At 36.6% G+C, this 20,477-nt stretch overlaps 4 protein-coding genes and 1 non-coding gene across 14 annotated transcripts; 3 read left to right on the top strand and 2 right to left on the bottom strand.

Annotated features, from left to right (window-relative positions):
• The first annotated feature begins 1,327 nt into the window (after window positions 1-1,327).
• LOC137746690 (F-box protein SKIP5) lies at window positions 1,328-4,505 on the top strand. 2 transcript variants are annotated; one of them, XM_068486698.1, is made up of 5 exons: window positions 1,328-1,530; window positions 2,235-2,379; window positions 2,460-2,538; window positions 3,069-3,127; window positions 3,953-4,505. In XM_068486698.1, the coding sequence occupies exons 1-5, from the start codon at window positions 1,371-1,373 to the stop codon at window positions 4,299-4,301; spliced, it is 792 nt and encodes a 263-aa protein (XP_068342799.1). In that variant the 5' UTR covers window positions 1,328-1,370; the 3' UTR covers window positions 4,302-4,505. The 2 variants fall into 2 exon arrangements, with proteins under 2 accessions (XP_068342799.1, XP_068342800.1); XM_068486699.1 differs by having other exon boundaries at window positions 1,391-1,530; window positions 2,266-2,379.
• Window positions 1,830-1,948, bottom strand: LOC137749088 (U5 spliceosomal RNA). Its single transcript, XR_011070164.1, has one exon. It is a non-coding gene; the product is annotated as a U5 spliceosomal RNA (small nuclear RNA).
• Window positions 4,506-4,908: 403 nt separating the features above from the next.
• LOC137746688 (uncharacterized) lies at window positions 4,909-12,097 on the bottom strand. Of its 4 annotated transcripts, none has more exons than XM_068486692.1 (11): window positions 11,931-12,097; window positions 11,439-11,510; window positions 11,159-11,313; window positions 9,124-9,411; window positions 8,720-8,849; window positions 7,733-7,840; window positions 7,528-7,630; window positions 7,302-7,427; window positions 6,296-6,489; window positions 5,941-6,069; window positions 4,909-5,522 (listed from the first exon to the last, which is right to left on the bottom strand). In XM_068486692.1, the coding sequence occupies exons 2-10, from the start codon at window positions 11,489-11,491 to the stop codon at window positions 5,973-5,975; spliced, it is 1,254 nt and encodes a 417-aa protein (XP_068342793.1). In that variant the 5' UTR covers window positions 11,492-11,510; window positions 11,931-12,097; the 3' UTR covers window positions 4,909-5,522; window positions 5,941-5,972. The 4 variants fall into 4 exon arrangements, with proteins under 4 accessions (XP_068342793.1, XP_068342795.1, XP_068342794.1 ...); XM_068486694.1 differs by having other exon boundaries at window positions 4,909-5,255; XM_068486693.1 differs by having other exon boundaries at window positions 4,909-5,168.
• Window positions 12,098-13,106: 1,009 nt separating this feature from the next.
• On the top strand, window positions 13,107-15,267 carry LOC137749025 (uncharacterized). Of its 5 annotated transcripts, none has more exons than XM_068489208.1 (4): window positions 13,107-13,299; window positions 13,897-14,102; window positions 14,563-14,646; window positions 14,764-15,267. In XM_068489208.1, the coding sequence occupies exons 1-4, from the start codon at window positions 13,135-13,137 to the stop codon at window positions 14,999-15,001; spliced, it is 693 nt and encodes a 230-aa protein (XP_068345309.1). In that variant the 5' UTR covers window positions 13,107-13,134; the 3' UTR covers window positions 15,002-15,267. The 5 variants fall into 5 exon arrangements, with proteins under 5 accessions (XP_068345309.1, XP_068345306.1, XP_068345308.1 ...); XM_068489205.1 differs by adding an exon at window positions 14,175-14,297 and having other exon boundaries at window positions 13,897-14,126; window positions 14,563-15,267; XM_068489207.1 differs by having other exon boundaries at window positions 14,563-15,267.
• A 675-nt stretch (window positions 15,268-15,942) lies between these two features.
• LOC137746689 (E3 ubiquitin-protein ligase DIS1-like) lies at window positions 15,943-19,994 on the top strand. 2 transcript variants are annotated; one of them, XM_068486697.1, is made up of 4 exons: window positions 15,943-16,146; window positions 17,192-17,418; window positions 18,871-19,257; window positions 19,464-19,994. In XM_068486697.1, the coding sequence occupies exons 2-4, from the start codon at window positions 17,209-17,211 to the stop codon at window positions 19,782-19,784; spliced, it is 918 nt and encodes a 305-aa protein (XP_068342798.1). In that variant the 5' UTR covers window positions 15,943-16,146; window positions 17,192-17,208; the 3' UTR covers window positions 19,785-19,994. The 2 variants fall into 2 exon arrangements, with proteins under 2 accessions (XP_068342798.1, XP_068342797.1); XM_068486696.1 differs by having other exon boundaries at window positions 17,187-17,418.
• The last annotated feature ends 483 nt before the right edge of the window (window positions 19,995-20,477 follow it).

Raw genomic sequence — 20,477 nt, 5'->3', positions numbered from 1 at the left:
TGGCCCGTCGTCTAAAAATCGAGAGCGCAAACAAAATCCCAAAATAAACCAAAAGCAGGGTTTCCTTGGTGGGTATTTTGTCAAGCGGAAGATTTGAGTGTTTGCATCAAGATGTTCCGTTAATCGAGCCGTATTACATCTTCCGAAGGGTGTAAAAATTAATATGACGAACAAGATCTTCTGCGCATATCTCGTTTCATGAGTTTGGCTTGAAACTGGAATCATTCAGTTACTAAGATTTTGTATATGCAAGTTTTGCATATGTAACCTTTCCAGTATAACAAATATAATCAAGCCGTTTCTTGGTTGACAAGAAAAGAGGAAAAGATCCAAATAAAACGTGAACAAGTAGATTAACGCTCTTCTGCAGTACTGTTCAACGAAAGATCCACTACCACTTTAATGTATTTTTCATTAGTAGTAGTACTGCACTAACTGCAAGATTAAAGTAGAATCGGAAGAAGACGATGATCAATGAGGAGCGACCTTTAGTGTTCCAATGTTCGTTGTATCACATGTACTTGTATGTTTATAATTTCGAATACACGAGCTTCTGATGAATTTCCGAGGGACAAACCTTCAAACTCACGGCGCCTCTATCTCTCCCTTTATCTATCTGTGCATTTCTCTTTCTATATCCCTTCAGACAAGAACGAACTCACTCGTCGTCGTGCATGAAAAATCATACTGAATGCATTTGAGGGCACTACTCTTTGCAAGACCCATCAGTAGTACTTAGGTGCCTTACCACTCTTAAACTAACATCTCTATTTCCCTTGGATAAACTATATAAAAATAGAACATTTTTATTATTATTTAAGTATTTTAAATTTACGTTGCAATATTTAATTAAATTTTTAGAACCCGATCATAAGCATATAACAAAAAAATGTACGGAATTGTAATGGAATTACTACATTGATGTGCGACATCCATTTTTAGAGATTACATTGATCGATTTTCTATTTTAAAGATCATCTTAATAGGGTAGATCAATTTCAAAAACCACTTGTGATAAAAACCCAAAACCTAGTTAACGAAAGAGAAATCAAAAGCCTGGCACATGTGATCACGCTTATATTGTTTAGTTAATTAACTTAATTTGACAACAAATTGGCATGTGAATTAGTGTTTATTGTAAATTTAATAAGTGTCACTTCCAATTGAGAGAGCAATTTCGTGTTACTAATTGTCCGAAAAAAAATAAAAAATAAAAAATAAATTGTCCGACGAACCAAATAAAAAATGAAGTAAATTGGCACGTGTGGGGAGATAAGTGGTAAGTGTGTCGGTTTGTCGTAGTCAACAGCCTTAACATTCCAAAGAGATCTCTCTTGCAAGAGTCTAGAGACGCAGAGAGGGAAGAGGCTATGGAGGACGTGGTGGAGGAGATAGAGCAAAAAAGGTGGAAGAGAAGCCTCACAAAGACAAAGAGAAGCAGGAGCTCCTCAAAGTCGTCCTCATGCCTTATAAATAATCTTGATGATGGATGTCTGATGCACATCTTCAGCTTCCTCTCTCCCATTCCAGGTGCCTCTCTTTTCTCTCTTATTCTTCTTCTTATATTTTTCGAAAAGATTGAAACTTTTATGCAAAAACCCAATATTTAATTCCACTTATGAGTCATTGCACCATGCCAGTTTCTGGGTTTTGGTTCAATTGCACTTTCATTGATATTTTCGGTCAATTATGGCATTAGGGTTTTGCTCTGCGGTCTGTAAATTGGGTATTTGTTATTGCATAATTCTTGTGGTTTTATTGGTTTTTAGCGATTTTATGGTCTGAGATATGGTTCTTTGTTTTCCCTTTGTTAAAAAGATTTTTGTGGGGCTTCTCTAAGAAGAGAAATCCCTCGAAAAAATTGGCGTATGCCGCTGGATGCGGCGTTGCACACAGTATTTTTAGTAAAAGGCGAAAGAATAGTTCGGTCTGCGTTCACCGCACGGCTGCTTAAAGCATCTGGTATTGTCAAGTTACAGACTTAGTTGTAGAATGTAGAGAATTGGAGATGTTGGCAGAGTATTTTGAATTTTCTAGCAATTTTATATTTGCGTTGTTATGATGGAAAGATGTGGTTGTTCCTGTATATATTTGGCGGGCACTAAAATGGATGTTATGGTTGTCTAAATTTGTCTATTTCAGTTGTATCAAGTTTTTGTGATAGATATTGATAGCTCAAATGTTTCAAATCAATTTTTTTCAACTTCTGTCTCAAATTGCTATTGAGTTTGCAGATCGGTATAACACCGCCCTCGTTTGCCACAGATGGCTTTACTTGGCATGTCACCCTCGCTTGTGGCTGCGAGTTGACCGGTCCGCCAAAGATCTTTTGGAGCCTGGGGTTTTCCCCAACCTTGAGACAGCTGTTGAGGCTGCAAGGTTTGGAAAGTTAAATCTGTCTGTATGAGTCTTTTGTTCATGTGGAGGACTGTTAAACTGTTCAGTACTTTTTCTTACAGGCCAGGCGATACTATTCTAATTTCAGCAGGCGGAAGACATCTTGCTTATAATATTCAAATAAAAAAGCGACTCTGCCTGGTATGTCTCCAAGTACCCTAAACTCAATTAGCATGCTTGCACACGCAGTGTGTGCTGTTGTCCTGGTGATGCAGGAGCCAAGTTTAAAATTTAAGAAATTAGAGGCCTTTTAGTTTCTTATGTAATAAATGCAGTTTGCACATGTACTCTGCAGGTTAATGTATCAGGTGTCATAAATTAGTCTTTAGGATTTTCAACTAGATTAATGTGGATCTTTACAGATTTGTGCATTGTAAGATTTTAAAATGAGAGCGAGTGAAAAGAAATTATGGATCTCTTGTATCCGTGTGAGGCACAGGTTCAATTGGAGGGGTTTCAAGGCACCACCGGTGTGATGCTGAAATATTTTTAATTTCTCTATTAGAGTGGTTCGCATACGCCTTTGGTGTGATGCCAAAGGCTGGAGCGCGTCTAAATATCTTCTTGCATTCCTATTGTTTCTGATTATCCTACATCACCTGGATGAAGGATACATTTATCAAAATGCTAGAGGCAGATTATTCCAACTATCTTCAAGTTTCTTTGTTCAGATTGGTGCAGGTGAGCAACCTGATGAGACGACTATATATTGTTCTCGAGGTTCTGACAGGTATGTGTGTTTAAGGCTACGCTTTACTTTTTATTGTTGTGCGGTGATTGTATGAGATTTCTCTCTTCAATATCAAATCTTTCCTGGAGCCACTTCCGTGCTGCTAAATTTTACTTGCAGAAAGTTAAAGTTGTGGTTGTTACTCTTTGAGGATAGAAATTTTATTGCCTGAAAAAGATTTTAGTAACTTTTTGCTCTTCCTACTTTTCTTTTTGTTTTGGATCTTTTTTTTTATGGTTTATGTAAGACAGAATGCTAGCAAAATAAAAATTTTGATCGTTTGTTTTGTTTATTCTTTTCAAAGTTTTGCTTCCTTAAATATCACAAAATACTAATAGTCCTAGAGGTTTCGGTTCGTGATTGTAAGACGATGTTTGACTTTTTCTTAAAATTGAAATCCCGGTTTTATTTCCTATATGTTTTCTACCACATACAAGTTTATTTTTGAATTCGATATCAGAGAAATACAATAAATTTATCCTTTCTTTCAAAAAAAAATCAGCCCAAGGGATGGCCTTAGCCAACATTGTATGATTTTGGACCATTTGTGGTCCTCCTGTTGGTTTTCCACTTTTCCTACTTTTACTGCTAATTGATTTTAACGTTAAAGCGGGACAGGTTTCAATTTGAAGCAGTCAGTCCAAATGACTATTCTTCTTCTTCATGTTTTTTAAACAAAAAAAAATATAAATCATCACGATGGTTTTTTTAGTTGTTACTGTAGCAGTCCGGAAGTGCTCCTGAAAGTATGACCGCACTGTATTTTTCTTTTGTTATTATCATGAGAAAATGGTTTGGCATGCACTGTTCATTTTGTTTGAGCAGTGCATTGGAGCTCCTGTCGACCTGCAAATTGGCGAACTTGACTGTGAAGGCAGAGCTTGGCTGTTGCTTGCTTCATAGGAGCGGAAGGGTGACGATAGAGGGGTGTGTGCTTCAATGCGAGACGAATCCTCTAGACCATCTTTCGTGCCCTATTGTGAGCACAGCTAGTGCCCAGACGGTAATATCTTCCCCTGTGAAATGTTCTAATGATGGCGTTTCTGTTTTTCGAACTCGAATTGAAGGAGGTGCCAAGGCTGTCTTGACTAGCGGAGACTTGACCTTGCAGCGAGTTCGAGTTATTTATGCTCGGACGTCAATCTTTTTCTGGTTTGACGTAGAGCACCAGTAATGTCTTGATTTTCTTACTGGGCGCTTGTAAAATTGTACTATAGCATTGCAGTTTTTTCTTTTTTCTGTACGGGACTATGTTCAGTTTGTTTCAAGTGTTGTAATAATTTCCAATTTAGATATTTTTATCTTTAAAAGATACAATATAATCGTCGTTAACGAAATTAGATAATCACTAGTAATAGACTTTCAGTTTGATTGTTCAGCTCGATAAGAAATTTAAAATGCATGATAGTACGTGATTCTCTTGGATATTGGCCAAATGGTTGTACTTACGTTTCTCTCCTAAAGTAAGGTTATTGTTTAGATTTTGCTTGAAAGGAATAACCGTTATCATGAATTTTAACTTCCATTGTGTGAAAAAACACCTTTTGTATAAGGAACTAATTTTCGCACCACTTTTCTTCTTCTACACATCCCTGGTTTTCCGTCGCTTGATTCTAATTTGATTTATTCGATCCAAAGGTCAGAAACAAACAAGGATGTGTAGGGAAGGAAAACCGAGTGACAATTTGCAAAAATTAATTTCCTTTAGAAATTGTCACTCGGTTTTCTTTCGAGGAGCAACAAGAAGAGCAGGAGCACGAAGAACAATTTGCAAAAAGATAAAGCCTACACGCAACACATCTTGTTATGGGAAACAATATGCCTTTCCATTTGTCCTTCCACAATCGCAAAAATCACCACTGTCTATTCACTTCAGTATCAATACAGCTCTACGTTTCCTAAATGGCCACATACACAAAATTGGCTCTCCTTGTTTCTCTTATGTCCCGGGCATGATGATAACGCTCCCCATGGTTCAGCACGACGATAGTTTAATTTCATTTTCCGCTTCATCCATCCACCACCATTATACTACCTGAAGCTAGAATACAGGCAAAATGTTAGTTCCATATACAGTAAATAAACATTCGTGACGAAACTTGAGGCACACGCACACCCAACGGTATATCTGTCAAGATTTAATACACTTCAGACAGTCCATATCTTGAAAATTGTCCTAATTTGATTGCATCCTTTCCTCTCAACCCAAAAAAGAAAAATAAGAGAATTTTCGAACACATACAACAGAAGGCACCATTTTTTTTAAATAAAAACAAAAAGTTTAGATCAGGTTCCTTACATTATTGTTAGCTATTCTATTAAAATTTTCAGTTTTCTGATTAGGATTGAAATCAAAATTCAGGAACATCTTTCCACCTGTATTAGTTGGACTAATCTACAAAAACAAAGAAAATGCGGCTTAAGGCGGATCATGACAAAAATGGAATCAATACATATGAGGATATTAAAACGAGATTTTTTTCTTCATTGAACCCAATGCGAAGACTAACTTAAATTAGCGGAAATAACCAAAAACCATAAGAAGCCAGAAAGAGCATACAACAGATATAAACACTCAAATAAAACTTTGAACATGTCAAACTTTCAGAAGGGTAAAAACGAAAAACAGCCTTTCAAAGTTCGGCGTAGAGAATAAATTTGTGCTGTGTGAATCAATTATAACTGATCCTAGAATTTGAAAGTTCACTTTTTCTGGTACTGGATTTCAAAACGGTTGTAAAGTGATGTACTTTACGTGAATACACCAGACACATACCAATGGTTGTGAGACTAAAATTAGACTAAAAACTTACCCAAGAATATGATAAACATGTGGGAGCTGAACTCAACTGCCCATAGCAGGTCTTCGTTGGACCACCAAATCATCAGCAGAATAATAATCTGCGATGAGCCGGTACACGTATGAAGGATTATGCCCTCCCCTGTGACGGAATAACAATGGTAAGTTACAAACTAGCTAGGTAGTCGGGAAATAGAAAACTAATAAGTATGAAATCCTCAGATGAGAATTTTATATGATTACATCTGACCAAAATATTAATTTTCCTTTTTCATTGGTTCCTACAAACAATAGACTAGAAATTCAATAAGTGAAATCTTTAATCTATGAATTCAGTTCCATTTGGTGCATGAAATTAGCTGACTTACGTATCAGTGATAAATAGACTGACAAGCTTTGGTGGCACATAATCAAATGTAGGATTGACAACTTGAAGAAGTGAAGAAGCAGTGCCACTTCCAAAATCCATGCAATCTGAGAACTCTCCAAAATCCAGTAGCTCAGAAGGAGATCTTAACTCATTAAGTAAGACTTCAGGATTGTGAGGATACAAAGGGCACAACTGTCATGTAAACCACCAGGAAAAGAATTGGATTAAAGAAAACGCTTTGGGGCTAAAGTTCAAGAAATGAGCTGCAGATGAAATGACGCCCAGTTCAATGATTCAATCCAGTTAACACCAACTCCATATACAAAATCCCATAGGATCTGATCCCCAATCTAGTCTAAACAAGCAAAAACAAGGCTAATAAAATACTAGGAAGCAGCCATTAAAAACTTGAATAAGTTAACAACTAAACGTTAACAGAGCCTACTTTAGAAAATAACTCAGACGGTAAGATGAATATCACGATGCCTTTTTGGATGATGTGAGAATGCCATGAATATATAGAGAAAGTGAATTATTCAAGATAGTTTGAACTGGAATTATAAGAAACTATAGTGTATTGGTCGACATTTTAAACAGTACTACAAGACAAGAAAATTGTTGTATACTTTGCAATTCCATTTTTTTTGCGTGTTTTGAGTCTGAGGACACTTAACAGATAGATGGGACTGAAATTTTACTTTAGTAACTTAATTTAGGCAATACTCATTCATCACAGGTAGATCTGTTTGAGTTTAAATAGTCCTTCTAAGATGCAGATGGGAATCATGCCTTTCTAACCTGCTCTTTCATCTTTCCCTTGTGTCTCTATTTCCTAGAACCCCAAAAGATGTTTATCTCATGCTAATCTATTCATTGAATATTCTCTAATGGTGGAACCCACTTCTTCAGCTTCGCATCTTGATTTTAAAAGAAACCCAATTTATGAATGACAGCAAGTCTATAGAATCTCCAAGGCACGCCGAACAGTGATTGAATTGACTTACCTTGTGACTGCCGGCAAGTACAACAAAAGGGACAGCATGCCTTTGTGCTGCAAGTGCTACCATATTCAACCCGACAGGTGCTATGACCCCCCCATTGGCCATGACAGCATGAGCGCCAACAATAACCTTTAACATTAAAAAATCAATATGAAGCTGAATGGGTGAACAAGGATGTAGAGTTTCATATTGGGAAAAACCGAAAAAATATACTAAGATCACATCATACCATGTTGACTCGAGATATCATGGCAAAAACAGCTGAATCAGTTATCAGCGTGGTCTGTAAACCTCTTGCAACTAGTTCTCTAGCAAGAAGATGCCCCTGATACCTAATACAAATCAATTAATAACAATGGTTACCAATAATTTATCAAAATTACATCAGTACGGATCCTATTCGCTGTAACAAATATGCAGACTTTTACACTAACCTTGGAGCTCCCTCTGCAACAAATACCCGAAACGATCTTTTTTTCTCCTTAGCGGCACATAGAAATTCCAGTACTGTTCTTGAACTACCTAAAGTTAATATAACCTCACTGCAAAAGAAAAGCAGTTAGCAGCATGATTTAAATAACCACAATGAAACATCAATTAAAATCAACCACAAGCCACTCTAGCAAAATATTCTCATTGAGGTCTCATTTTTTTTTCATGTTTTGCAGTCTCCTATTTATCAAGATATGCGATCTTTGCAATCTTTGCCCTGTCTAATTCTTTTCTGGAGAAATATGATATCTTTTTTTTATTTTTTTGGTATGAAGAGAATGATGTGCTTACCAGAGAGTGTCACTGGAGTGCATAAGGTTCTGGGTTTCTAAGGGTTCAGGACTTCCGATGTAGGCCTATATCCTAGATACTAATTCAACCCTAAAGATAAACACCAACTAAAGGAATAAAAATGTGCATGAATCAATAAGAAAGAGCCCTCATGATACGGAAATCTTTCCTCAAGAAAAGGTAGCTTAATTTTGCATTTCTTAAATAAATACAAATAAATACAAACAAATGAAATACGATGTGACTGTGACTCGGTCGCAAGGGTGCTTGAAAGATTGATGGACAGATGGAAGCACGTTTGGCCCTAATTAATTTATGTTTAGTAGCTAAACTCGAAATTTTTTTTCTACCGCTGCTACGTCGAACACTGAAGAGTTTATCTTAGCACCTCAACCACACTGAGCCTAAAATAAAATCACCAAAAAGTCTAACCACCTCATATACGTGTTAGAAGTTAGAACAATAGCACATAGCAATCTCACGCAAAATCAAACTTAGCACCACTTATTATATTTCATACGCATTTTTACATTGAAATTAAGCATATTATGACTGAAGGATGCTTTTCTAGTTGAAAGAAAAAATAAACTGTAACAGTGAGACAAACTTAATAGCCAAGGCTTGAGGTCAATACATACTTATGGTGAATGTGCTCTACTGCTTGCTCAGCAATCTGTTCATGGCAAGTGCCAATATCTTGTATAAGTTCATTGACTGCTTCAATAACACCATGCTTCAGCTTCCGACTTTTTGAACTTTTTTCAGCAGCTATGAAAGAAAACATATATCTATAAGTCACATGGCTGTATAATCTGCCGTTAAAAGGTACTAACTTCGATTCCACCACCACAAGCCAGACCACTAAAAAACTAGTTTTTAATTGACTAATTTCCAAACACAAATACCACATTTATGATCAGAAATAAATATCAAATGTGTATATCCTTTAACCTTTTTTTTTTTTTTTTTTTCTAATCAAAAGAGGAAAATGAAAGGTGTATCTAAAGAAGTTTCTCAATGATGCTAAGAATGAAAATCATACATTTGGTTTTTTCTTCAGAATCACCCCCAGATGAAGAAGTGCGAGGAACAGCTGCTGCATCAGGTATGTCCTCAAGCAGTGTTTGCAAAGAAGGTGGACGCAGTGTGCTTCTTGCAGCAGCCGCAACAACAGCGGCAGATAGAACCGGATGGTTGTCATGGTCACCATCATCTTCATCATCACTAACAGTTGACATGTTCAACCCAGCCATAGCAGCAGTAGTGAGAGAATGTTCCTCCTCCCTAATAATGTGCAAAACACGCCTCACAATATTACCCACAGCAAGCTCTGCAATCATATGTGCAAAACATTATTATGAAAATAAAAAAAATAAGCCTCTACGTCCATATTATAAGAAAAAGATTTTGCAGCGTATCTTAAGATAAATATATCTAAATTCAAATGCATACATCATGTACCTTTGCTCTATATGCCTGGGAGATATATCACTTGTTTTCTTTGGATATAAGGAGATATCATTTTGTTTCGTAATACATGAGTATTAACTAAAGATACACAAATAAAAATGGCAAAATGCTAAAGTTTTGCATGCACAATGAATTCTAGAAAATTTGATAATTAGACTTGGCTAACATAATCATTAGACTTAGCTAACAAAAGTTATAGTTTCAATAGGATTGCAAGAAAATAAACATTCACGTGCTTTGACTTAAAAATGCCCTTGACAAAAAAAAAATTAAATGAAGACACGCACAGATGTGCATAATAACCTCCTTCATGCTTCTCTAAGATGTACATTTCAAATATCTTTCTAAGAACAAGTTGAGCATCTAGTTCAACAGCCTGTCCAATTAACTGCTACTAAAACTCCCCTTTATGTGCTGAAAATGATCAAGTTATCCTCACTACTTATCTCTCAAACGAATCTATAAACTTTTATGTAAGTGCCACATAAGCTTCAATAAGGGTTGCCATGTCCCCTCCTTTTTTTCTTTTAAACAACAAATAAGGACTTCATATTAACAAGGAAGAAGTAGGGGTTGCGTTTACGCAAAGCTAGGTGATTATATCTCAAACTTCGTTAAGGTTTATGGGTCATATACAGTAGGAGCGACAACATAACCTAGCTTTCCCTTCTCGTGCAGAGGTATTTTTTTGGTGGGGAGGGCATGCTAGGAGGCATATAGCTCCAATAGCAGAGCACTTAACCCCACACCCACAAGGAATTTGACACTTGCCCTTGCCAATTCTAGCCGTCCAAACTCCTTGAACAAAAACAAGGACAGAATTTTTGTATCAAAGTATTTGCTTATCTAGAAAAGAGGTTACTATTGGCTTTTCTTCAGAGGACCCACGTGAAAGCTGAAGAAACATTATCTTCCACATTTCTCCTCCTAGGAAATAAAAGTTATTATACATATTGATTGACCGTAAACAGAGAGGAACTTCTCAGCTTTGGATGATTCACTACAAATTGGTCACTGTAATCAACTAACTATCCTTCTTTTTTTTCGAAACGAAAGAAGACTGTAAATCAACTATCCTTTTAACAGGATAATCTGTAGTACACTTATATATTTATGTAATTTGACCATATTCTTCAAAGTCAAATGAGTACTCTATCAAAAGTACCAACTACAGCAACACAAAAGGTAAAAATATAACATTATCAACCCTGATACTCACTACTGCCCACTGCATTTATGCTACTTAAAAAGAAGACAGTCTGTTATTATATCTGCATTCCAAACTTGATAAAATAACAACTCTAAGTCTACTCATATCACTAACAAAGATAAAGTCCAATTTGAAAGGCGACAAAAACATGGTCGCAAAAGTGTTGAAGTTCATATTACTACAATTTGAAAGCTATATGATTCCTCCAAAATGACTGCTACAAAGAACAACTATTTTAAACAGTAACAAGTCATTGAGATGAGATGTCCATCCACAGTCCCGTGTCTTTTCAGACATTACAGACAAAGATGTCCAAGTAACATAAATGACCTTTGTACTAATGGCAAAATTTACCCATTAAAAATAGCAACATTGAACCATCTTTCAAAACACCTACCAACAGGATTTGCAGCAATCAGCTGCTCCCCAACAGCCTTCACAGCATCAATCAATGCTCCAGCTTGATTTGTGTAGGGCACCCGCTGCGCTGAAATTACCGACCGAATTAATTCAGCCGTCTGTTTTGCGGTGGCCAGCGAGCCCTCAATTTTACTGCAACAACAAAATATTCGCAATCAAATTATGAATTATGAAAGATGCCTATTAACCAGTATAGTCTCTTGAGCACGCAGCTTGTGCCAGTATAGTCTATCAAAGTGCGCCAAAGAACAACTAACCGCTTTTTAAGCTTAATAAGGAAATCATTCACAAGGGAATGCACGTCTGGCATGGCTATCACCAAATTTAACCTGCAAATGTTCAAAGATATAAACTTCAAATCATTACATTCAAACAGAACCCTTATTATCCGTCGTCTAGGGCAACCAAACAAAACCCAACAAAGCTCCTCAAATTACAAATGGGAGCTATTTTTTTAGGTGATTTGTTGGTTTTTATTTGGAAGCCAAATCAGCTGGGAATTTGAGAAAAATGAAACCCAAAGATAATTAAATCCAAAAACAACAACCCACAATGAAAGTGAAAAACTTGGGGAGCTGAAATACCAAAAACCCACCTAATTCAAAACCTAAGTAAAACCCTCAATTAAACCCCAACTACAAACCTGAATTAAACCTTCAATTAAAATCCAAATTAAACTATTAATAAAACCCAAATTAAATCATCAATCAGGAAAGATAAAAATACAAAAGGGGGTTTAAGAGGTGTACCTGGAGTGAGTGAGAGAGTGTGTGGGCGAGTGATGCTGCGACTGTGAGAGGCTGAGAAGAACAAGGAGACGGGTTCGAAGAAGATGAGGCCGAGAAGAAGGTGAGTTTGCGGAATCGAAGACGGAGGAGGAAAGTAAACCGGAGGAGAGTGAAGAGAGAACACGCAGAAGCTGAGAGGGAGAGGGAGAGGGAGAGGAGAGAGAGGGACCCAGAGAGAGAAAACCTTGGATTAGGTGGTGGGGACAGGTTTGGGCTACTGTTGGGCCCTGTTGGGCAGTGATGGGCTGCTATCCAATCTATGAGATTTTTGGGCTACATGGTATAAAACTAACATTACGACATCATTGATCTGACCGGGAATCGATTTCTAATTCGGTTGATTTTTTAAGAAGTTAATCTTTAAAGATTCTTTAGAGCCATTTAGTAGTGTGATCCAGTGATATTTTTCTTCATTTATAAGTAAGAAGTTTTAGGTTCGATTCTCGCCAATTTCAACCACATTATTGCTAGCTCATTATGAGGTTTAGTCAACCTCTCTCTTAATATAGATAATATCGTTTGTTAAAAAAATGATTTAGAAAATTGACGGTTCTGATTATCAAACACCATTATACACTCGTAAAATGAAATGAGAAAGTAGATGGAAAGATCATTACACACCATCATACACCATTATATGACTTAGTCCAACAATTTTAGAAGCCAACACTAAAGTAGAAACATAACTAAAATAAAAAATGATACTATAAAAAAATTTGGGTGCTCCAGATTACTAGGTATTTTGGACGCTTTAACATTGTATATATCTTAATTTTTGTGTTTTTAAAATAAAGATCTAACGGTTAAGACATTCAAAATATCAAGAACTCAGAAGCACCCAAAAAAGTCCCATGATCCACATTCTCCTTCCTTGTAAATAGGACTCATGCCGTCATTGTGTCTTAACAAAATATACGATAATTTCACTGCAACCTAAAAAAGGGAAAAAGTTTATGAGGGAGGAAGCATGACATCAAACATTCATATTCTCTCTTTTTTTGGTGACATATTCTGATTCTCTGAAGAAGAAGAAGACCAATCAAAATTGAAATCCCTGCACCTCACCATTTTCCTCTTTCTGATGATCGACCCTCAAGTCTTAATCTTTATGTTCATAATTTTGTTCTAGAGAGAGAGAGAGAGGAGGGAGAGAGTGGGAGAGAGAATGGGGGTGGATTATTACAGCGTATTGAAGGTGAACAAGAATGCTACAGAAGATGATATAAAGAAGGCGTATAGGAAGCTGGCCATGAAATGGCACCCGGACAAGAACCCTAATGACAAAAAAGAAGCAGAAGCCAGATTCAAACAGATCTCTGAGGCTTATGAGGCATGCATGCATTTCTCTCTCTCTTTTTTTTCTCTATGTCTCTTGCACATTTACTTAATTATATTTATAATTTTGTTAGGGAAGGGACGTATGTTTTTTTTTTATTATTGTCAATATATCATCAATAATGTGTTGATGTTATGTCCACCAACACAATTTATCGATACACATATATCAGATACATTTTTTGAGAATATCGATTCAGGCACTCAGAAACTTCTGTGTTTCTGTGTGCATCTTCTTTTCCTTTCTCAACAACTCTGCATTTACAACCAAATATATGGGGCCATGAGCCTAGATTGTGCTTAGTTAGATTGCACTAAATTAAAGGCAGTGATTTTCACGTCACAATTTTTCCGTTTTTACACATCCCGGTTTATTTCTAGCATTCATATTGAATAAAGTAGAAAATAATCAAATGGCGTCAATAAACAAGAGTACGAAGAAGGAGAAAAAAGATGAGCGGAAATTAAATGGCTCTCTCTGGATAGCATCTCACAGTCTGTGCTCCTTCATTTATATATGCAAGCAGTTAAGATTCAATTTTGTTCTAGCTAGTAGTGTGAATAAAATAACGTAATGGTTTTGTGAATCCAGGTGTTGAGTGATCCTCAGAAAAGACAAGTTTATGATCAGGATGGTGAAGAAGGTTTGAAAGATATCCCACCACCTGGAAGTGGTGGATTCTCATATGGAGGTGGATCCAAGGGATTTAATCCTAGGAACGCGGAGGACATTTTTGCGGAATTCTTCGGAAGCAGTCCTTTCGGATTTGGATCATCAGGACCTGGGAAATCCATGAGGTTTTCATCCGATGGAGGGGGGACGTTCGGGGGATTTGGTGGTGGTGGTGAAAATATTTTTCGCTCATATAGTGAAGGTGTCACACCAAAGAAACCACAAGCAGTTGAGAGCAAATTGCCATGCAGCCTTGAGGAGCTGTATTCTGGATCAACAAGGAAGATGAAGATATCAAGGAGTGTGATTGATGCAAATGGGTAACCATTTTTAACACTCTCCTATTTTCTTTCTTTATTGATTCATTGCTTGCTAGCTAGTTGAACATGTATCAATTTAGCCAACGTGATATAGTTTCATTCATGGTCGTTCGTTGTAAACGATGACATAAAATAGTCATTATGCGCCCTCCCCTTGTTAACTTTTTCATTAAGGAAGGATTGTTGTACGACTATTTTAAAGTGCCAATAACAGCTTCCAATATAAATATCTACGTTATATCAACCGACTTATTTTGCTTTGCAGACGCCAAGTGATGGAACAAGAAATATTGACGATTGATGTGAAGCCAGGATGGAAGAAGGGAACCAAGATTACATTCCCAGATAAAGGAAACGAGCAGCTAGGTCACCTGCCAGCAGACCTTGTGTTTGTGATTGATGAGAAAGCACACAATACTTACAAGAGAGATGGCAATGACCTCGTTGTGAACAAAAAGGTGACATTGGCCGAGGCATTGGGCGGAACCACGGTGAACTTAACCACGCTTGATGGTCGCGATTTATCAATTCCGGTGACTGACATTGTGAACCCGGGCTACGAGCTTGTCGTTGCCAGGGAAGGTATGCCAATAGCAAAGGAGCCTGGGAATAGGGGTGCTTTGAAGATCATATTTGAGATCAGCTTCCCTACAAGACTCACCCCAGACCAAAGAGCTGGACTTAAACGAGCATTGGCAGGTTGAAGAGTTATATATGTTGACCTAAGTTCCATTGTAGATTGCCCAACAGTTTTAGAGAGTCACATACAATACAAGTCTAATCTGCACTTTTTGTGTAGTATGTATGATATGTTTGTACAAACACCGACTCTTTACATGTAAAGAGTCATTTCACGATCGTTAATTGCAAATTACAGTCTAACACTAATACAAAAATAATTCGTTAAATTCACACAAAGAAAAATTTATGCACATATGTCAAACTGTGATTTGCTTGTCGATTATGCATTTTCTCGATATTATAGTGAGTGATACTCTATTCTTTCATGTATATGGTTCTGTGAGTGATCGATTCTTTGATTTGAGGTTAAACTTAATTACCATGATAAACCCATCAGGATTTTTAACTTTTTATCCATGCAGAATCTTTTAGCATATTAACTAGCTCCACTCATCATTAACATAATCAACCAGGAAGAGAGGGCTTTTTTGGGTAAATAAATTTCAGACGGTCACACCCTCAAAAGTTAATGTCTTTTAAATTTTTCTTTGTGTCGACAAAGTTTAATGATACCCAAGTACTTAGGTTATGTTTGGTGTGAATGATTTGCAATTTGAAAGGAAAAAAAAGTTTGAGAAAATTGTTTATATACTTTCGGAATTAAGACAAGAACAGTGAGCAGGGACCCACTCACTTCCGTTTTTGGAGAAATTTTTTAGTGTGATAGAAATACAAATAGTATACCACATGTTTTAATAGAAATGATAAGAAATTTTATTTTTTAAATTATTAACTTTTTAACTCACATATCCCATCATTTATATAATAAAAAATCTCTACCGGCTTCGACTTTGACAATTGACCTTTCCACTTTTGTATTTTTTTCTCTCTACTCTCTCTCTCTCTCTCTCTCTCTCTCTCGCTTTCTCCTAAAAGCCACGCTCCCCCGGTCCTCCTCCTCCTCCTCCTTTCTTTCTCTCTCAAACGGCTTTAATTTGAAATTCCTCGAGTTCGCAAACGCGCATTTCCTCGTCTCCCCTTAATATATTACTGCAGCCTGCAGCGGACAATTCTCCATAGTCGGCCACCTACCAAACTTCTCCCTCTCTCTCTCTCCTTTCTTTCTCTCTCTGCAATGGGCGTTTGATTCAACTACGACATCTCAAAGGTATAAATTTTTCATTTTTCCAGCTTAAATTTGTTGGGTTTTATTTATATTGAGTTTTCTCTAATGGGTTTTTCAATTTGTGGTGGCCCATTAGAAATTTATGGAATATAAGGTCGAATAGTTTGATATTATAGATCTGTCCGTGGAATTGACTTTGAATTTCATGTGGGCATGCGATCTTAGAGTCTGATTGTAGCATTTCGACGAACCCTTCTTAAGTGCTTTGTTTCTGTTCCGATCTGCATTGATCGTTTAGTTTTTTTAATTCGTTTCATGTTTTTGCGAATTTTGAAGTTTTACAATTTTGAATCCTGACGATTTGTTGAAATTCAGAGACTTTACTGTACATTTCCTCCAAAACTTGATTTTTGAAAATTTGAACATTGATCTGCTTGATCGTTAATAAGTTGAATTACCCGAATGTATTCAAAATTCTGAGAACTGGGATGTATGATAGTTTCTTGTTTTTTTGAATCCTAAAAGTAAAACATAATTGTTATGGAGTTTTTGCACTTTTGTTTAAAAAAATAGGCGGCCACGAAAGTATGGTGTTATTTGTTATATGGGAAATGCAATATACTTCTCCCCTGTCCTTCTCATGCCACTCAAGCCAAGGATGATGGATACACCTTTATCTTGTAGTGTGCTACAACATAAGGGTTAATTTGAAGTTTAAAGATCGTCTTAGAAAATAAGAAGTCATGTTTTGATTATAAATTGACTTAGAATATAATGAAGGCACGTTTTGATAGCATGTTGACAGAGTTTGAAAAGAAAACCAGATATTCCGATGGAAAAAAGTTTTTGCTTTTAAGGACATGTGGTTCTTTTCTCTACTTGTGGTTATCCTTCATAAAATAGATATGGTTAGAAAGTTTTGCCCTTCTCTAGATTGGAGCCTTTAGAATTTGGTGCGTGAATTAAACATGGTGTTTCCTACAATAAGTAGCTGTATGTTCGGCTCAGGTAAGTAGTTGTGTGTTTCCTATCAAAACATGCCTTTACCCATATATTGAGCTTCTTTTATGTGTTTGGCTCAGATTAGTAGCTGTGTGTGCCAGCATGGCATCTAGTAGTCCATTTTTTGATGACATCCGGACCAAATCTGAGGTAATTGATCCTCCACAAAGTGAAGACATGCTGGATGTTGGAGAAATTGTCGATGATGCTACTTTAAAGACCCTAAAACCTAATGTGATGGTTTCTAGCAATGTCCGTGAGCTGCTGGAGTGCCCTGTATGCTTAAATGCTATGTACCCCCCAATTCATCAGGTTTCATTACTTATTAATTTTGCTTTATCAAATGAAGTCAAACTCACTCCCTTAGTTTTCATTCCAGTAATTGTTCTACGTACTAATTGGAGATACTACAACTGAAGCTAGCGTACTTGATCCCTTAACTCTTGCCTATGCTAATAATTCATTCTTTTAAAGTGGCGTGAGGTTTTGACTTGTTTAATATAGTTTTGTGGGAGGGGTTCTGTTGGGAAACTGGTAGACGAGGTGCTATTGTCTGAAAACTTGCAGACGGGTTTCTGTTGTGCCATATTTGCTTCATTCATTACTAACTCTTGCCAAGTGCTTTTTGTTGTGCTTTTGATTATTGAGTTGGATTTTGTTTCTCCCCTCAAATCTATACTGTCTTTGGCACATGTCAGTATTTAAGCAATAAGATATCAGAAGACCCTAATGTAAGCTAAAAAAGGAATTATGTATCTTGGTCTATTTGGTGTTCCTTATCCTACTTACATAAATTCTTTATGGAGTCCTTTGTTTGATGCAAATTTGTTTTCTTTCTAAAACCGTTTCCTTTTGAAAGTTCAAATTTATTTATTCCTGTGACGTGGTTTTTTTTTTTTTTTTTCGAATTTTGTTAGATATTTATTAAGCAAAAAATGTAGCACTTTTTATTAGAGAAGAAAAAGGAACTAAAGGCCAAGGCCTTGGTATGGAAGGCAGTATGCAAGAACAGAACTGCTTTCTGTGCATTTAGTCCTCCGTCTCCCATTATTTTTGCAGATAGAAACAATTAATAGATAGATATATTTTCTTTCAATAATGTCTACTTTTGGCGATGTCAGATAAACTTCCATGCATTGTTATATGTTTGATTGTCGTTATGGTAAGTTTAGGCATCATGGGCTGTTAAGTTTTTCCAGCTTCTCATTTTGCTTACTTTGTCCTTCATGCTTGGAAAAAGGGGTATCTTACTATAAACCGTTCTACAACTTTGCAGTTTTAATGCTGTTTGGCCTTTTAAGACTAGTTTGCTTCCAGAAGCTTCTGGACACATACCATTTTTGGAAAGTAGAATCAGATACTGTTTTCTTAAAAGTCAATTACCTGGAATTTCTTATTCCTTTAAGCTAGAGGATGCCTTCTTTGAGAAGTGAAAAGTTATGGTTCATTTGGATATTTTTGTATTTAATGATAGAGGTCATTTTTGCTCACCATTTCAATGTTTGCTATTGGATGAATCTGGCTCAAAAATAAAATTGATCTAATGGTAAATAATGGTGGTGAGCAAATATATTATCAAAAATAATGATAAGCGTTCAGTCTTAGAAATTGCAGTAGTCGAACAGGTCACTTGGTCAACAGCTTTTCCATACACGTTCACTTGCATCAAATACACAAGTGCTACTCAATGATATTGGAAAATGGTAGCGTAATGTTTAAATTAGATGCCTTTCGTTACTTAATTGGCCTTCTACCTATTTGCAGTGTTCAAATGGTCACACATTATGTTCTGCTTGCAAACCAAGGGTTCACAACCAATGCCCCACTTGCCGGCATGAACTTGGTAATATCAGGTGTCTTGCATTGGAGAAGGTGGCTGCTTCTCTTGAACTTCCGTGTAAATACCAGAATTTTGGTTGCATGGGCATATACCCTTATTACAGCAAGCTAAAGCATGAATCTCAGTGTCTCCATAGACCCTACAACTGCCCCTATGCTGGTTCTGAATGCACCGTCGTTGGAGATATTCCTTATCTTGTTACCCATTTAAAAGATGATCACAAAGTTGACATGCACAATGGCAGCACTTTCAACCATCGCTATGTAAAATCAAATCCACAAGAAGTTGAAAACGCTACTTGGATGCTAACGGTATTATTTCGCTTTTTCCTTTTTCTTACTGTTCTCCTTTATCCTTCTTCGCTCCCCTCCTACATTTTATTTTTTCAGCCAGCTCAAAACCATTTAGCGTAAAAGCTTTGATGAGTAACACCTACACTGGAAAACAAAGATTGAGAAAGCTGTAAGCGACACAAACGAAGCATATTTAGACGTTTGCTATCTTTTCCAATGTGCAGGTTTTTAGTTGCTTCAATCAGTATTTTTGCCTACATTTTGAAGCTTTCCAGCTCGGAATGGCTCCTGTCTACATAGCATTCTTGCGGTTCATGGGTGATGATAACGAGGCCAAGAACTACAGCTACAGTCTAGAAGTGGGCGGGAATGGGAGGAAGATGATATGGCAGGGGGTGCCACGTAGCATTAGGGATAGCCACCGGAAGGTTCGTGACAGTTTTGATGGTCTCATTATTCAACGCAATATGGCTCTCTTCTTCTCAGGGGTAGACCGGAAGGAATTGAAGCTTAGGGTGACCGGAAGGATATGGAAGGAACAGTGATAGCGATCTGTCACGTCAAAACTCCTTCGGTCGATCTTCTTACGTAGTTAGTAGGTCAGTTGCTTTTCGTGGTTATGAGTCTCTTGTGGCCATGTAATTTTGGGAATTTTAGGAAGCAAACTCTCTTTGCTTGTTCATGCTTTAATTGCGTGAATGGGAAGGCACTCTTATAAAATTTAAAATATGGTCTATACAGATTTAGATTGTTTATGGCATGCCGCAAATGGCACCTTCTTTTTTTAGTTGATACCAGTGACACATTTAACGGGTGTGACATGTAGTCTAATATCTTAGTCGATAGATCTTGATATATCACTAACAAAGTAGAACTCGATAAATCAATCTAGCACTCTTCTCATCTGAAAAAAGTCTGCTATTCGCAAGTAATAACCGTCCTAATAAAATTGGTTTTATCCCATAATTATGACTATATAGATATTTTATTGTACAATGGAAATTTGGAAAACTAACCAAATTGTGGACCCTAAATAGAAATCTAGCCATCTTTTTAAATTTATGATAATTATAACCAAAAGTTGATATGAAAGTACTAATACACCCTTCAAATAAAGTTTTCTCAAAAAAAAAAAAAAAAAAAAAAAAAAATGTCATCCATAGAAATTAAACAAAGCAAGATTCAATTAAGATCAAGAGATTCGAAGTAGAATTGAATAAGTTCAAAGCCACCCGTGC

Source organism: Pyrus communis, chromosome 10 (assembly GCF_963583255.1).
Source record: "Pyrus communis chromosome 10, drPyrComm1.1, whole genome shotgun sequence".
Classification (NCBI taxonomy): Eukaryota; Viridiplantae; Streptophyta; class Magnoliopsida; order Rosales; family Rosaceae; genus Pyrus; species Pyrus communis.
Note: the sequence above shows the minus strand (reverse complement) of the source record. Positions and strands in the feature narration are given on the sequence as shown.

Coding starts and splice junctions, on each gene's coding strand:
- LOC137746690 (XM_068486698.1), top strand. CDS start 1,371: ATGGAGGACGTGGTGGAGGAGATAGAGCAAAAAAGGTGGAAGAGAAGC. Junction 1,531..2,234: donor CTTCCTCTCTCCCATTCCAG/GTGCCTCTCTTT, acceptor TTGAGTTTGCAG/ATCGGTATAACACCGCCCTC. Junction 3,128..3,952: donor TGTTCTCGAGGTTCTGACAG/GTATGTGTGTTT, acceptor TTGTTTGAGCAG/TGCATTGGAGCTCCTGTCGA.
- LOC137746688 (XM_068486692.1), bottom strand. CDS start 11,491: ATGCCAGACGTGCATTCCCTTGTGAATGATTTCCTTATTAAGCTTAAA. Junction 9,412..11,158: donor GATTGCTGCAAATCCTGTTG/GTAGGTGTTTTG, acceptor ATATGATTGCAG/AGCTTGCTGTGGGTAATATT. Junction 6,490..7,301: donor TACTTGCCGGCAGTCACAAG/GTAAGTCAATTC, acceptor TTTACATGACAG/TTGTGCCCTTTGTATCCTCA.
- LOC137749025 (XM_068489204.1), top strand. CDS start 13,135: ATGGGGGTGGATTATTACAGCGTATTGAAGGTGAACAAGAATGCTACA. Junction 13,300..13,896: donor AGATCTCTGAGGCTTATGAG/GCATGCATGCAT, acceptor TTGTGAATCCAG/GTGTTGAGTGATCCTCAGAA. Junction 14,298..14,562: donor AGTGTGATTGATGCAAATGG/GTAACCATTTTT, acceptor TTTGCTTTGCAG/ACGCCAAGTGATGGAACAAG.
- LOC137746689 (XM_068486697.1), top strand. CDS start 17,209: ATGGCATCTAGTAGTCCATTTTTTGATGACATCCGGACCAAATCTGAG. Junction 17,419..18,870: donor TGTACCCCCCAATTCATCAG/GTTTCATTACTT, acceptor ACCTATTTGCAG/TGTTCAAATGGTCACACATT. Junction 19,258..19,463: donor ACGCTACTTGGATGCTAACG/GTATTATTTCGC, acceptor TCCAATGTGCAG/GTTTTTAGTTGCTTCAATCA.